This window comes from Thermobia domestica, unplaced genomic scaffold (genome assembly GCF_964235325.1).
Source record: "Thermobia domestica unplaced genomic scaffold, izTheDome1.hap1.1 HAP1_SCAFFOLD_235, whole genome shotgun sequence".
Lineage (NCBI taxonomy): Eukaryota > Metazoa > Arthropoda > Insecta > Zygentoma > Lepismatidae > Thermobia > Thermobia domestica.
This window is the reverse complement of record NW_027655954.1, coordinates 288,995-305,331: the sequence shown is the minus strand read 5'-3', so window position 1 is coordinate 305,331 and position 16,337 is coordinate 288,995. Positions and strand designations below refer to the sequence as shown.

Sequence of the window (16,337 nt, the reverse complement as noted above, 5' to 3'; positions counted from 1 at the left end):
TTAAAAAATTGGGATTATCGGTGTGTTCGGAAGAAACAATGTATCTGAGGTTATCATAGTTGTGCATAATATGTACTACATATATGCAGGGTGTTCATTTTAAAAGTTGTCTAATTAGAAATGAAGTGAAAGAAAGTTTTTACCCACAGATCTGTACAAGGCTTAAGCAGTCTGTCAGAAAAGAGAGAGAAGAAGAGAAAACATACAATACCCGAACGGGATTGGAATCCAGGACACCATTAGTCTACTAACAGTCACTTTGCCGATTGCGGCAATAACAGGGCAATCAGAAAATGAAGTTTACATCTGATTTCGAGGAGCTACTGATATAGGTAGAGGTAAGGAAATTTGATAAGACTGAAAACTTATCGAACTTCCGCTTTGATAATTTATTATCCGGCACTCGAAGCCCTTCGAGTATTTGAGATTGTCAAAATTTCGTGTAATATATAAACTTCGAGTATCAGTGAAATACACCTTGAGAATGTAGGCGCGAAGCTCCCTATTATAGGTCGTCCTGTCTGTATGTGACATCCAACGATAACTTTCGAACGGATTGTCCGATTTTGATTGAACTTACTTTAAAATGTTTTCGTTTGCTTTCGCCAGACACTTATTGTTTTGGTTGCCATACGACAAGGGGATTTTTTTTTCCAAATTCTAGTATTTGTTCTTACTTTGAGCGTAGCCGTGTGAAAGCTGCGATAAGTTTCAAATGAATTGTCCGATTTTAAAGGAGATTGGTCTAAACACATATGTCAAGTATATGTTGCTCTTGGTTACCATACGACATTTGATTTTGTACATACTATGCCGAGCGGCTCTGGGGCATTAATTAGCAACTTCAGATTCAATGTGTACCTTGGAGGGGGGGTGCCTCCGAAGCGTGATGCTGATAACAGCACATTCATCTATGACTGAGATCAGTAAAGTTTGGAGAATTAACTCCGCACTCCCTATATGCCCTCATGGCATGGTGCTACGCACAAGGGAGAACTTTACATATAACAGAACAGAGACTAAAGGAAAATGAAATGAAGTGAAATCTTCTAGTTCAATATCTCACGTTATGCCCTGTAGGCTAAGGGAGAAGGATGATTAAGGCAACTGAATGATGATGGAATAATTGATGGAATGAGAATGTGGGAGGGAACGGGAGTACACCAAGAAAACCCACGGACACGATGTTGTCCACCACAACCTTATTTGGCCGGGGATCGAATCAGGGAGAGACAAAAGAAACGAAGGGAAAAGGGGAGAAAAACATACATGCTCTGACTTACATTTCATGTGGCTCTGATTCAATTTCCATATCAAATTAAAATAACTTCCGATCACTTCTTAAGGAAAAAAAGAAAAACATTATTACCTCAAGAGTTCTTTCAGCTGTTTAGTGTTACGTTGCAAACATATATTCAAAGAAAGACGGCCGTGCAGTTATTTGCTTTGCAGTTGTTGAAAGAAATATGATCTCTCCTGTCGTGTCCTGCGTACAATACTTATCACTGTTTCTTTTTTCCGAAACAAAAAGCCATCAAAGTCTTTCAAACCGATTGCGATTACACGGACTTCAGTTGTAATCAGATTTTTCTGTGGGAAACAAGGTTATACAAGGCTAATTCAAGCAGAAAAGGTGCTGGAAAGTGTGTTTAATTTACTGTATAGTGAAAATGTCAGCGAAAAGATCATTTGTGTGGCATTATTACAATACGTGCGATGAGAAAGACAAAGTTAAGTGCAATATTGGTAACTGTAAAGCTCTCATTTCTTCAAAATCTGGAAATACTTCTGGTATGATCAACCATCTGAAAACAAAGCATCCACTGAACTATTATGAATTTAAAAATCAATCTGAAACTGAGAAACGTGAGAGAAGTGTAGATGATCCACACGAAATTGAAGTATTATCTACAGATGGAACAGCTAATCAAGATATCGAAACACGTCCTTCCTCTTCAGCTTCAAACAGGTAAGAATTGAAGAAATTAATATACAGGGTGAGGCAAAAGTCTGGATACACCTCTACCTAGGTATAAAAGTCGAACGGTGTGAGGAATCATAATGTCGTTTGGTATGGGGTGTCTATAGATGGGGGCGCAACTTATAGAAGCTATGGCGACAGCGTCCGTCATCTTGAAATCCACCATCTTGGATTTGGGTTACATTTTTCAAATGGAAAGGAGGTCCTGTTGCATCATTTTACATTGCCTATTTCTGAAGAATACACCTGTGCAATCCGTTTTGCAATATATTTATTTGTATCTTTTTACAACCGATGCCACAATGCTGTTGCAGTTTCCTCGTCGGTGGTTGTTCTTGGACATCCATTGCGTGGCTTACCAGCCACAGAATCTGTTACACGAAATTTGTCCAGTAACTTGGAAATTATCATATGTAAAATGTCATATCTTTCGGGATGCAGGGCATTGAAGTCAGCAGCAACACTCTGCCATTTCGTCTACCACTCATTAACACGATTTCAATGCGTTCCTCCTTTGTAAGTGTCATTGTACATCACCTGCAATGATAAAGAAAATTGAACACCTCCTTGCAATTTTAAATTTTAACAGGTCATAACTCCCACACAAATAAAGATATCGCAGAGCGGATTGCACAGGTGTATTCCTCAGAAAAAGGCAGTGTAAAATTATATCAGCATGACCCCATTCGTGTTTAAAAAAAAACGTAACTCAAATCCAACATGACGGATTTCAAGATGGTTGCCACTGTCGCCATAGCTCCTATAAGTTGCGCCCCCACCTATAGACACCCTATACCAAACGTCATTATGATTCCTCACGCCGTTCGACTTTTATAGGGGTGTATCCCGACTTTTGCCTCACCCTGTACAAATTAAAATTTTGCGTTTTACATTCTGAAAAGAATTAGAAGCTGTCAATACTTTTCCCATCTACCCCTATCATCTTGCTTCGGCCACCTACTTTAGCCATGGATGGGCATGGAGGCTAAGGCTGTTGAAAGAAATACGGCAGAATCTCCAACATTCTTCCTTTATTGAAATCAACAAGGAAGGATATTATAAAATGTTATTCGATATATCTCTGATACTCAGAAGACAGATTAGGACTTACTGATGCTCTAACGATGTAAGGATTATGCACAGATCCTAAACTGGACGGAAGCTCCTACCGAGAGTCGAACTCGGGTGCATTTTTGCCGATTCCAAAAGTTTCATCCAATCATGGCTCAAGTAGCACTCTTAATGGCCAAATTGAATTATGACGTATACAAATGGTGGGGTCTTGTTTGCCGCGACTCGATTTTTGTGTTGTTTGCCACGATTTTGCCAGTCTTTGCATTCCGATCTTATCTGATTATTGTGGAGATACACACATACTTGGAGTGAAAGGAAAGGTTGCCAGGCACTTTTGTTTTTGATTCCTTGGGACAAGTGGTAAATGTTCTCGTCTTTGGAATGAGAGAGGTCTCATTAGACTCGCTGCTGAAAGAGAACATTAAGCTCCAAATAAATGAACACAAAACATCATTAATATCACAATAGCTTAGTAAATTGATAGCCTTATAATTGTATTTTCTCTTTTAACGGATTTCTTAATATAATCTCCTGTTACACAATGTTCTTCTTGTAAGAATACATGTTAAGCCAGCTTTTTTTTATTCTTCAAGTCAAGGATGGAACAAAGAACACCTCAGATACGTTTTGGAACCGGGTGGTCTACTTGGTAGCGCCAGGGGTGGAAGGGCGTGATGTTTCTTAGGGTAACATTCAAAAAAATTTCAAGCCTTTAGTTTTCAAGATAATAGATTCAAACTTTGCGTACGGATTGTGCGCACCTTTGAGTATTTCTCAATTTTTTCGAGATCCCTACGTGAGCCCGGGCCAGAGCCCGAGGGGCGCAACTAATCCGAGGGGCTGATTTTTCAGAAAAAAATCCGGTTTTTCCCGTTCAGGTGTATGATACGGACATGTGAGTTGTACCGTTGGAAAGAGATTATACTGAAGAAAATGGCATTTAAATCATGACTCTAGGTCAAATAGTAATGACGCAGTGATTTTATTTTTAAAATGTGTATGTATAAAAAATTAGTCATCTTTAGACTTTCAAAAACTTCTTCCGTCCTTAGGTTTCAAGATACAAAATTGAAATTTTGCAAATGTTTTGTGTACATAACTATGTCATTTTAAAAAAAATAAGATCTCTACGTAAACCCATGCCCGGGCCAGAGGGGTTCAAAAATTTTGAATTTAAAAAAAAATCTCCCGATTTCCCCATTTCTGGTGTATAATACGGATAAGCGAGTGGTACCGTTGCGTTGGAAAGGATACTCTATTCTTTTTTATTTAAAAAACGCGTTTATGAACCATGATCCTACCATAAATAGTAAGGAAGCTGTATCTGTTTGAGTGAAAATCTAAAGTGTATCTTAAAAACTGGAAATTCTAAAAGGGTTAAAACATAAATTAATAAGCAATCGAGTGCTGTCTAATGTTAAACGACCAAAAATATAAATCCACTAAACTGGCTTACGGTCAAAGTCAAAAATGGAAAATTCAGATATAATTTACATTTTGAGAATAAACTTAAAAAAAAAAAAAAAAACTACCAAAATCCATTTGGAGAGCTATGTTTAATGAATACTCAAAACTATGGTTACGGAATAGAACTAGTAAGCCAATAACGTGTTTGGGACCGTTTGTATTGTAAGTATTCTGTTTATAAATTTAATAGATTTGATTGTTATGATATAGTCACCTGGCAACCTTCAGCTTATGAGTCGATTTTGTATAAATCTTCACGATTATGATATAAGATAAACCAAAGAGAACAATACCGTGGCAAACAACACCAAAATCGAGTCGTGGCAAACTACACCATGGCAAACAACACGTAATCATACAAATACCGATGACGTAACGAAGTATCAAGGTCAATCTGCTAATATGCTTATTTGATTCGTTTCTTTCTATGCTTTTATGTGTGTGTTTGTGTGTGTGAGAGAGAGGGGATTAGTAAAACCTTTAAATGTTAAATACGTTGTATTATAATTCTTGATTTATGTTCACTTTGTAACAAGTAAAGGGTCCAAGTGGATGAATCGAGTTGCGGAGTGAGACATGGTGCGACTGATAGAGGATGTAAAAACATGCATATGTGCAAAGTTATAGCGGCTGAGCGCCATATGAAACGGAGGGGGCTAAAATTGGTGGGAGAAGGGCTATGCTATGTTATTGAAATACATCAAATAAACAGTTTAATTGTGAAAATAGTGAAAGATAGACAATGCAAACGGTGGTAGTTTCACATATTGGCAAAAGAAGAAATGCCAGAGTAGATCACGAACCTCCGCCGCCACCTTGAAATCCGCCATTTTGAAATCTGTGATATTTTTTGAAATGGAAAAATAGTTATGTGATATATCCATTAGGTCCAGCATATTCTCAAAAAGTCAATTATGAAATTTAGTGATTTTATATGTACTTATTGGAAGATTTAGGATCAGATTTAGGATCTTTATAGGGTCTAGTTATTTACGAAAATCTAGGAGACTGATACCCATATGTTGAAAGTTTGGATTATCACGAAAACACCTTTAAGTTAAACATATTCACAAGCCAAGAAAACTAACAGTGAAATTTGATATTAAGTAGTATATTATTACATTATTATTATTATTATTATTATTATTAGCTCCCTCGTGGCTAAGCGGTTAGCGTACGCGCCTTTGGCGTGGGAGACCCGGGTTCGATTCCCGGCGGGAGCTCATGTGGTTCGGATTCCACGTTAATCAGTAGGTCCACGTCTCATATAGCCTCGCTGCTGAAAGGGACGTTAAACTAAAAATCAAAAATCAAATTATTATTATTATTATTATTATTATTATTATTATTATTATTATTATTATTATTATTATTATTATTATTATTATTAAATTTCACTTTGGATATCAAATTTCATAGTTAGTTTTTCGGCATGTAGATATATTTAATTTAAAAGTATTTCGTGATAATAAAAACTTTCTACATACGAGTATCAGTCACCTAGATTTTCGTAGGTAACTATAAATATGATCCTAAATCTTCCAAATAAGTACAAACAACAATCACTAAAGTTCATAATTGACTTTTTGAGAACATGCTGGCCCTAATTGATATATCACATTACTACCATTTCATTTCTTAAAAAAAAAAAAAAATCACAGATTTCAAAATGGCGGATTTCAAGACGGCGGCGGAGGTTCATGATCTACTCTGCCCATTCTTCTTTTGCCAATATGTGAAACTACCACTACTTTCACTACTAGGGATGCGCACGAGACGAGTCGAGACAGGATTTTTCTGATAAAATTCGAGTCGAGACACGGCTCTTCCAATAGACAAATATATATTTTTCGAATCGAGACATCACTTTTACAGCACATTTTCGAGACGAGACAGCCACAAATCTTGTCTCGTGCGCATCTCTATTCACTACTTTTGCGGTTCAACAGTTTATTTGATGTATTTCAATAACATAGCATAGCTCTTCTCCTAAAAACTTTGACCCCTCTCCCTTCGTTTCTTATGGCGCTCATCCGCTATAACTTTGCACATATGCATGTTTTTACATCCTCTATCAGGCCCACTAAGTCTTATCTCGCAACTCGATTCATCCATTTGGACAGTTTGCTTGTAAGACTTACAAATAAATCATACTTAAATAATTTTGTCCAGGTAGGAATTTGAAAAACAAGCACTACATATGAATTTTATTACTGTCTAATATTTTAACATTTTGTTAGTTCATATGCTAGTTAACCGGTAAGTGCTACGCGGTCTCTCTCAGACTCCGCTTTTCGCCATAACGTCCCGTTCGTCTGCCTCTCCCGGTTGTCGTTTCCTCTACTTTCTTGGTTATTTAGTGTGTATGCGAAAATTAACATTACGTCGTTAGTTTGACCGCAATCTACTGCTCGGAGCCTGGCAGACTGCGTAGTACTAATGTGAATAATAATAAAAAAAAAAAGAAAAAAACTTAGTACTTAAGGGTAAGGTGCTTACAACGAATACACTGGATTTTGCAGCGATTCTGTGCTTTGTAATGTAGCACCTTATTTTATTCCAAATTTACATACAAAACTTTGGTTCCGTTCATTTGAAGGTGCTTAATCTTAGGTTTACCATAGAGGTACAAAAACTGTCTTTCGATATGTTTTTCGGATTAACTTTACATTACAAGCTGCAGTTTGTCTTCATGTGCATCGAAAGTAGTTTTTGTTTAAAGTATTTTGGGACAAATAACATTGCTATATCTTTACAGATAAACCATACTCGGTGCAATTGTACGAAAACCGCCCATCATCTTGTGGCAGATTTCCATTATTAGCTAACACTTTTCGTGTCCGCATAAGGATATCAATTGTAGCAGATAGTGTAAATGGCGTTGCATTGCATTCGATTTTAGCGTCCTTTTCGACAGGAAGATCATATCGAGACCTGGACCTTTTGCTTAACGGGAAATCCGAACCACATCAGATTCCGCAAGAAATAGAATCCAGTTCTCTCGGACTAAGGACGTGTAAGTTAATCATATGCCAGCGAGGGAGCTGAAGATGAACATATGGTTATTATTATTATTATTATTATTATTATTATTATTATTATTATTATTATTATTATTGAAGATCTGAGATTTCAATACTGAATCTGAGATCGCAGATGGGTCAGACAAAAAGCATGTATTAGATTTTAGGAGGAAGGGAGGTGGACATTAAGTATGCAAGGTTTAAGAAAAGAATGCTAGGTAAACAAGGTTGGGAACCACTGTTTTAAACTTTATCTAAGCAAAGCAAGCTAGCACTTAAACTTTATATAATCTTACGCGGCCATTTTTGCTTTGTCCTGCCTTGGTGCAAATTGATGCAATACTAGCTTGCAGTGACCACCTAGCACAATTTGGTACACAGTTTACGCACTTGACACAATTGTACCGAATAAACCTTATCAGTAAAGGCACAACCATGATTTCTGACACAAAATAATTCTGTAATCCTAATGCAAGTGTGAAGTGCAAAGCGTTGATGTATTTTAAACTTATATTGTAATTTAAATAGGTCTATTCAATCAGTGGATTTCCATTTCGCTACGAATGCTTGCAAGAAATAATTGTTTGATAACCTATAGGAAAGTGTACGGGCCCTAAGAAAACTTGGGCAAGTGAATAGCACATGGGAGGGGAATTAAGCGGAAGAGCAGGAGCTTTGGCCTTAAAGTGTTGTGGACAAATGTGCATTTTACATTTGGTGCAGATTATGGAATCCTGGTGCCAATTGTTGGAAATTACAGGAAAGGTGAGGTATTTTAAATTTGATTTGAGTTTAGCGTTGGTTTCTACAGTGAGGCTAAATGTGACATGGAATTATAGCTTAACATCGGACCCGAACCACATGAGTTCCCATCGAGAATCTAACCCAAGCCTCCCGCCCCAAAGGCGCGTTCGCTTCCACATAGGCACGAGTAAGCACCATGTAGTAAATTAGAAACGAAGAGCACTTTTAAAAGAATGTGTTCATGTATACAGTAAACATGTAAGTGAAATATTAATTTATAAACACCATTAAAGTTTACGTCATTACTACACAACTGTATGTAAGAGAACCATGCACCGATGATATGAACAATTATCATGACACTAGTAATATGGAGCTCCCACAATTATTACAGTTTTATACGATCGCATTCTGCTTTTACGCGAGAGACCCGAGTCCTGTTACCAGTGGGAGCTCATGTGATTCAATCAAATGTTAATCTGTAAGTCCACGTTTCTGAAAGGGATGCTAAACTCAAATCCATTCATCCAACACTAAGAACAAAAATCGAAAGTGTGAATGAAGTAGTTTGATTTCGCCGAAAGGGGAAAACTTGATCGTTAAAAAGTACACAATTAAAGTGACCATAAAGATGAAACCGAAAAATGCAGGAGCAGGGTGAACGTTTTCTGATTTCTGTGGTACTTGTGCTACACATTGGTACCTATTTGTATAGTATACATATTATTTTTATTTATATAGTGTTAGCGAATAACGCCCTCCCCTGTGCCTTCAGCTCCATGCCCCTCAGTTTGTCTTATGCCTCTGTTCACTCCGGCTTTTGCCCTTTTCAATGGATCAGGGAACAAATATGCTCATAAAAGTGAACAGCAAGCGTTGAAATAATCGTTTCTATTTCAGTTATTTTCATTGCCTTTTTTCATATACATTGTATATCTATACGTACTTGGTGGACAGGCGTCAATTAAATAAAATATTCTGAGTACATTTGTAGACTAAAAAGAAATGTGGATTTTTAGTCATTTTACGTAGTTGCAGCCGGATTCCTAATCTTCTCATGGAAGAAATTTATAGTGTGTGCAGTAGGCCTACTCCTCTTACGATGGCTTATATGGCAGATACCCTTACATTATGTGCTATTTCTACCTCACTACTATCTCTCCTTATGTGTCGCTTATACTACTTGAGTCTAAATTTGTTTATCCCAGCTCTTAATATTCTTTGAAAAATCTGCCGTTTTGATTTTCTTCAGCATGCTTAAGTTTAAACTGCATTTAAACTAAGGAGGATTATTCATATTCGCTAATTCTAAAAGCTTAGCTTGATCATATACTGACCAAAGTACAGTCTCAAGATCAATGACGGAATAAGAAACGAAAGCTGTGTAACGTCAGTATTGAATCACGCAATAGAGGACTCTCTTGGGATCGACGAAAATCCAACCCGGGTCTCCCTCGCCACTGGTCACTGTACTACAAGGCAGCTTTGGTTGATTTTTCAATTTATGCTACTTATCCTGGCGAAGAGGGGCGTGTCTTTTCGCGTACCATGCCAAAAGGGCAGAATCAATTGAAACGATTTTTGGGCTAGGTCACTCCAAGAGTATTGGCATATAATTCCAAGGCGTCACGGGCCCTAATGGTCATCCATGAGATCCCAAAGGAAATGATCGAAGTGCTTCGATTCGTACAAAGTTTGACAGGCGGGTAGCTCTGGGTGACGCGAAGTGTCTCACCGTGCATAATATATAATTCAGAGTGACGACCTAAACTTGATTCAACGCATGAATATTTTGCCACTTCCGCATATAACCCAGCGAAATGGGTTGCCAGTAGCTAGTTATGAATATCATTCAGTTATCACTGGTCTCAGATTTTTCAATTTTTTTTTTTTTTTTTTTTTTTTTTTTTTAAGTACAGAACGAAGTGTTATATTTATGTTCCTGAATTATTAAACTTGTTTGTCTGTGACTTTTCCAGCTTTTTAAAAAAACATTTCACAAATAGATCCCTAAGTGAGATTTTGCAACAAGGTAATCATGTGGCACACATGATTTTGTATAATTGTTTTATTTTTCAATTCTAGTTGTTTATTTTTTAACTCCTCGCTCATCAGAGATTTATTTATCGTTTTACATCTTTTCAGACTCTCAAGCAAGCAACTTTCTCTGGAGTCTTTTAAGAAAGTTGATAAAAAGACTGCAGATAAATACTCCCACGCAATAGCTTACTGCCTTGCTGTAGATATGGAACCATATATGGCTGTCGAGAAACCAGGATTTAAACATATGCTGTCTATTTTAGCACCCAATTATGAAGTTCCTGGTAGGAAATGTTTTGCGGAAAGTAAAATTCCACAGCTTTATAATTCTGTAAAGGAAATTATCAGAGAAGAGCTTTCAAAATCTGAAGCTATATCGCTTACGGTGGATTGCTGGACTTCCCCATCTCAACATCCTTACATATCAATAACAGCCCATTTCATTGATCAAAACTGGAACCTTAAGAGTTACTGTCTTGAGTGTTGTAGTCTTAATATTGAACATACTGCAAATAACCTAAAGGAAGCCATAGTATTTAGTTTAGACTCCTGGGGTATCAATGTTGAAAAGGTTTGTTGTGTAACTACAGATAATGGGTCAAATATTGTAAAAGCAATATCGTTGGCTGGACTTACACAATTAAGCTGCTTTGGACACACCTTAAATATCGGAGCATCCAAAGCTATGAAATCATTTCCTTTGAAATTCCTTTTCGATCGGCTGAACAAAATAAGAAGTGTTCTATCTTTTAGCACTAGTCTTCGACGGGAACTGAAGAAAAGACAAGGTGAACTAGGTATCCGTGAACGTACTCTTCCCTCAACCACCCCAACACGATGGTGGTCCTGCATCCCTCAGTTGGAGGCTTACAGGGAACAAAAAGATGCGATTAATCATGTCCTGAGTCAAACCAAACACGCCGATCTAATTCTTAATCACAAGTACTCATGCTTGGTTGAAATGCTCCTTTCAGTATTCAATCCACTAAAGAACATGAGTGAAGCTATGTCGGCAGAAAAATATGTCACAGCTTCAGGGATTTGGCCTCTATATCAACAGTTGAAGGAAGATATGAAAGGAATTGATGATTCAGGAACACAGACCTCTGTAGAAAATGTGACTCAAGATACAAAGTGTAGAGTTGATGATGAAACTGAAGTCAATGAACATTTTTCAGTATTCACTGAAGGTTATGAAGAAAATGATGAATTACAGCTACACCTACAACAAGCTCTAGCGGAAGTTGAAGAAGAAATCACAAAGAAGATAATAACTCCCTTGAAAGAAAGGTATGAGGAGACACACACAAAGAATCTTATTTTGAAGTGTTGCTTATTAGACCCTCGTTTCAAAGACCTATATTTTAATATGTGTGATTTGTCAGTAATTCGTGATGAAATACAAAAGGAAATAAACACTGTAACTGTTAAAAATGTCGAGAAACCTGCTCCTGAACAGAAGAAGAGAAAATTAGGATTTGCAGCATTTTTAAAGAAGACAAGTACAGAGATGGAAGAAGATAATGAAGTAACAAAGTATTTGTGTATGAACATGGTTGACGCTGAAGAAGATCCTTTAGAGTGGTGGAGGGTGCATGAAAAGCAATTGCCTCGACTTGCTAAACTAGCGAGGAAGTACCTCTGTATACCAGCAACAAGCGTTCCATCAGAGAGAGTGTTTAGCATGGGAAGCAATGTTGTTTCAGATCATAGGATGTCTTTGTCACCAGAACACGTAAATCAGTTAGTTTTTCTTTCCAGTAACAAGCATGTTGTTCCAAAACATCCTTAGTCTCAGTTAAGAATAAGAGATACATATTACAGTGTATTATTTATTTTAAATATATGTTATATAATTTAATATTATATAATTTAAATATGGGTAATGCACAAATCTCAAAGCATTTTGTTACTTTTGTGAATTGTAATAAAACACTTACAGGTAAAGAAATTTAAATAAAAGTCATTCGCAGCCACTTACTGCAATGGAGGAAGACATTTTAAAGAAATGTAAAAAAGAAAGTTTTCTTGGAATTTTTCATTACTTTTTACATAATTATTGCTTTCGCTATTGTTTTGCATAATAGAGGTAAAGAAATATAAATAAAAGTCATTCACAGTCATTTATTGTAATGGAGAAAAACTAAAAAAATGATTTAAAGAAAAGTTTTGCTGGAGATGTAAATGCATAATTGGACGGTGTTATGCATCAATTGATCAAGCGCCAAAACACGGTTCTGAGATATTGAAGGAAACAGAAACAAGTTATCATTACGATCCATTGCTTGGCGGGGGCGCGGGGGCTCAGTGGTAGAGCGTTCACCTCTGGTGCTTGGGGTCCCGGGTTCGATCCTAGCCTCCGCTAAGTGAACTTTGTGGTGGACAAACACCGTGCTCGTGGGTTTTCTCGGGGTTCTCCCACTTTCTTCATTTCACTCATCTCTCATCATCACCGTCTCCTTTAGCATAACCGTGGGACGTAAAACTTAATGATTTCATTTCACTTTTTCCATTGCTTGGCGCTTGGTCGAATAAATTTTCCTGAACGTTTAAGCACATAGTAGGATTTCAAACCTTTTTTTTTTTTTTTTACATTAATTACATTGTCTCCGACTCACTGAAGTAAAAATCTCGAAAATCACAAAATGGCGCTTGATCAATTGATGCATAACACCGTTGCTCGTAGATCTATGAAAAGAATGTACTGTATATACGTTCGCTACAATATAAAAGTGTTTCATTATCTTGATGTTACGACTATTTTTATTATTAATGTTTCCTCACTATTATTATTGCTGTTACTTCTATTCCTACTATCACTATAATTTTTTACTGTAATGTTTGCATCTGACATGTAATATGTTTCAGTAGTATATGTATTTTAACCCTTTTCTTTTTGGACTCATGGTATTATATAGGCTATGTGAAGTAGCTAGATTTTATACCAAATTATTGATATGTTTTAGGATAGTTTAAAGTTACACAACCCAATTAAATTTTAACTACAGGTGAATACTGGGATGGTAACAGAAAACTGAATTTCATTAGATTACCAAAGATCTCTTTCCACTAAATACTTGCTACATGTTAGTGAAAAACAAGCTAGGCCCACCCTTCCGTCAGTATTTGCATTTTCTTTCTTGCCACAGCTTGTTGCCCGTCATTTTGAAATGTCTATGATCACGTACTGCAGTAATACTTAACGATGAGAAATCCATTTCGTTTCAACATTTCTTTCATTACCACCATCACCATCTTCCTTCGCCTCGGAGACTAAACGTGGGAAATAAACTGTATCCTGACATGTTTGTTTTGCTTTAAAATTGTACACAATAAAATAAAAGTAAAAGTGCATTATTACATTAATTAGTTTTAATACCTGGGATCGAACCAGTGGCGTACACAAGAAATTTGAGGTTTAAACTCTCTTGATCAAGATATTATGGAATAGTAAACTTATACTATGCTATATATAAAAATCACGCTTGTCATAAGAGAATAAAATTGACTGCATGAAGACCTCTTGGTGAAACTCTGCATACGCCACTGGCTCGAACAATTCAGAAGACAACTTAAAGAGTTAGTTTACTTTGGAATGATATGAAACTATCGCATGCGGACCCACTGACGCATCCACGGGGAGGGCTGGGGGCAACCTCGTCCTCCAGACTTCTTTTTAATAGATCTATATACAGGGTGTTTCAAAACAACACGAATAACGTTTGAGAGATAAGACTCATGGTAAGACACCAAGATAAGACAAAAGATATAAATCAACCTGGGTGCACAAGTGCTTTATTTTGGAGTTATAGGCTGCCGAAAAAATGAAAAAATGAATTTTAAAAGATCATAGCTCCAATACAATGGGACCCACCGTAGTCGTGTCAAGACTTCACTTAGGTACTAATATGTACACTATCCAAAAATACATGTTTCAGAATCCTAAGGTACTCATGCAACAACTTTTATAGAGGGAGTTTGCCTATGGGCATATAAGTAGAAGTACTCACCAACTACCCTATAAAAATTGTTGCGGAAGTACCATACGATTCTGAAACTTGGATATTTGGATAGAGCACATACTAGTTCCTAAATAAACTCTTGACCTGATTACGGTAGGTGCCATAGCATTGAAGCTATGGACCTTTAAAGTTTATTTATTCATGTTTTCGGCAGCCTGTAACTCCAAAAGGAAGCATTTGTACACTCAGGTTTATCTATACTTTTTGTTTTATCTTGGTGTCAGGAACCACCTCCCAAACGTTGTCGATGTTGTTTTGAAACACCCTGTATAAAATAATGCAGCACGTTGTTCTGGATTGATGTAAAACTCTTACGTATTTTAAGCCTACATTATTCGTCCAGGAAGCAATCTGCCTTCAACAAACGACGCTTCTGGATCCACTAGTGTGTAGATTCATCATAATGTACAGACCGACTGTTTAGTACATACACTGTACATATTCACTGTCGAGGTAATAGATTTATTTCCGTTTTTCATCATTAATCTCAGTGATGATTTCAAGCTTTCTCCCGGGTAGGCTTACCATACGTCAGAAATTCAAGGCTGTGCCCGGAAAATTGTCTGGGATTAACTAATGTCCTAAATTTTAGGGAAAGCGGAAGACCGGGAAATTTCGCTTGTTTGGTCAAGTGGTTGGCTTGCAATTCTGTCTTGTGCTGATATTTATGAAAAAATCAATAGGGATAAGGTGTCCTTCGGAAGAATACTTTACTCAGAAAAATAATTAAGACAATAATATAAAAATATTTTTGAAATATAGAAAATAAGCATAAGCATTTTTGGAACTTAAGATTAGACTTTTTTTAAACTTCTCAATAAACACACACCATTCTTAAAAAAAAAAAAAAAGTCAAGAAATTATGGTAATCCTACCCCGGGCAATTTTGAATACATGGAGGGTGAAAGTACCAAAAATATTGGTAAGCCACGGTGAACAGGATCAGAGGTATGTTTGTGAGGGAGTATCCTTCCTGAGCAACTTCCCGAAATCACCCCTGATTTTATTAACATTTATTTCACTGATAGGCGTAAGGGGGGGGGTGCGCCCAAAGCGTAATCATATCTGATTGCGGCAATGTGTGAACTAGTGGCCATTGAGAGAGAGAAAATATGAGAGAAGATAATACATTTAGCTTAAAAATAAAATTTTCCTACAAAATTTTAGCAACACCGTACATAATATGGTTTAGGTGTTGGGCCGTATACTATATTGTACGAAGAACAAATTACTCTATTATTACGTTTAAGACCGTATGTTTGGCAACAATGATACAATAAGTGGTCAGCAAATAACAACCAAAAGATAGAATTCAGGAAGAAATTGAACTTCCTGTGTGCGCGCGCGCGCGTGTGTGTGTGTGTGTGTATGTGTATGTATGCATATGTCGGAAAGCAATTCCTTTCTGCACACTTTCCTCTTTCCTCACAAATACAACCTGGCAATAACTTATCAGATGATAAAAGATGTTTGACTAGTTTGGTTGCAAGAAGGAATCATTGGAGAAGTGAAGAAACCGAACTGTCCATCACTATTTTTGATAATACCCGAAACTTCGATATTATTCGTACTTTCGATAATACCCGAAACTTCGATATTATTCGTACTTTCGATAATACCCGAAACTTCGATAGTACTCGAAATTTCGATAATACTCGAAATTTCGATAATACCCGAAACTTCGATAGTACTCGAAATTTCGATAATACTCGAAATTTCGATAATACTCGAAATTTCGATAATACCCGAAATTTCGATAATACCCGAAACTTCGATAATACTCGAAATTTCGATAATACCCGAAACTTCGATAATACTCGAAATTTCGATAATACTCGAAATTTCGATAATACCCGAAACTTCGATAATACTCGAAATTTCGATAATACCCGAAACTTCGATAATACTCGAAACTTCGATAATTTCAAATACTCGAACGGTTTCGAGTAACCGATGACAACTCGATAAGTTTTCACTCCCGAAGTT

At 36.7% G+C, this 16,337-nt stretch overlaps 1 protein-coding gene across 1 annotated transcript; it reads left to right on the top strand.

The window, feature by feature from the left end:
- The first annotated feature begins 1,670 nt into the window (after positions 1-1,670).
- On the top strand, positions 1,671-12,121 carry LOC145676595 (E3 SUMO-protein ligase ZBED1-like). Its single transcript, XM_081747428.1, has 2 exons — positions 1,671-1,969; positions 10,435-12,121. Exons 1-2 carry the CDS (start codon positions 1,671-1,673, stop codon positions 12,119-12,121), a joined length of 1,986 nt encoding a protein of 661 aa, XP_081603554.1.
- The last annotated feature ends 4,216 nt before the right edge of the window (positions 12,122-16,337 follow it).

Bases quoted from the DNA above. Each gene is read 5' to 3' on its own strand.
- LOC145676595 (XM_081747428.1), top strand. From the start codon at position 1,671: ATGTCAGCGAAAAGATCATTTGTGTGGCATTATTACAATACGTGCGAT. The intron at 1,970-10,434 runs GTAAGAATTGAA...ACATCTTTTCAG, and splicing joins TCCTCTTCAGCTTCAAACAG to ACTCTCAAGCAAGCAACTTT.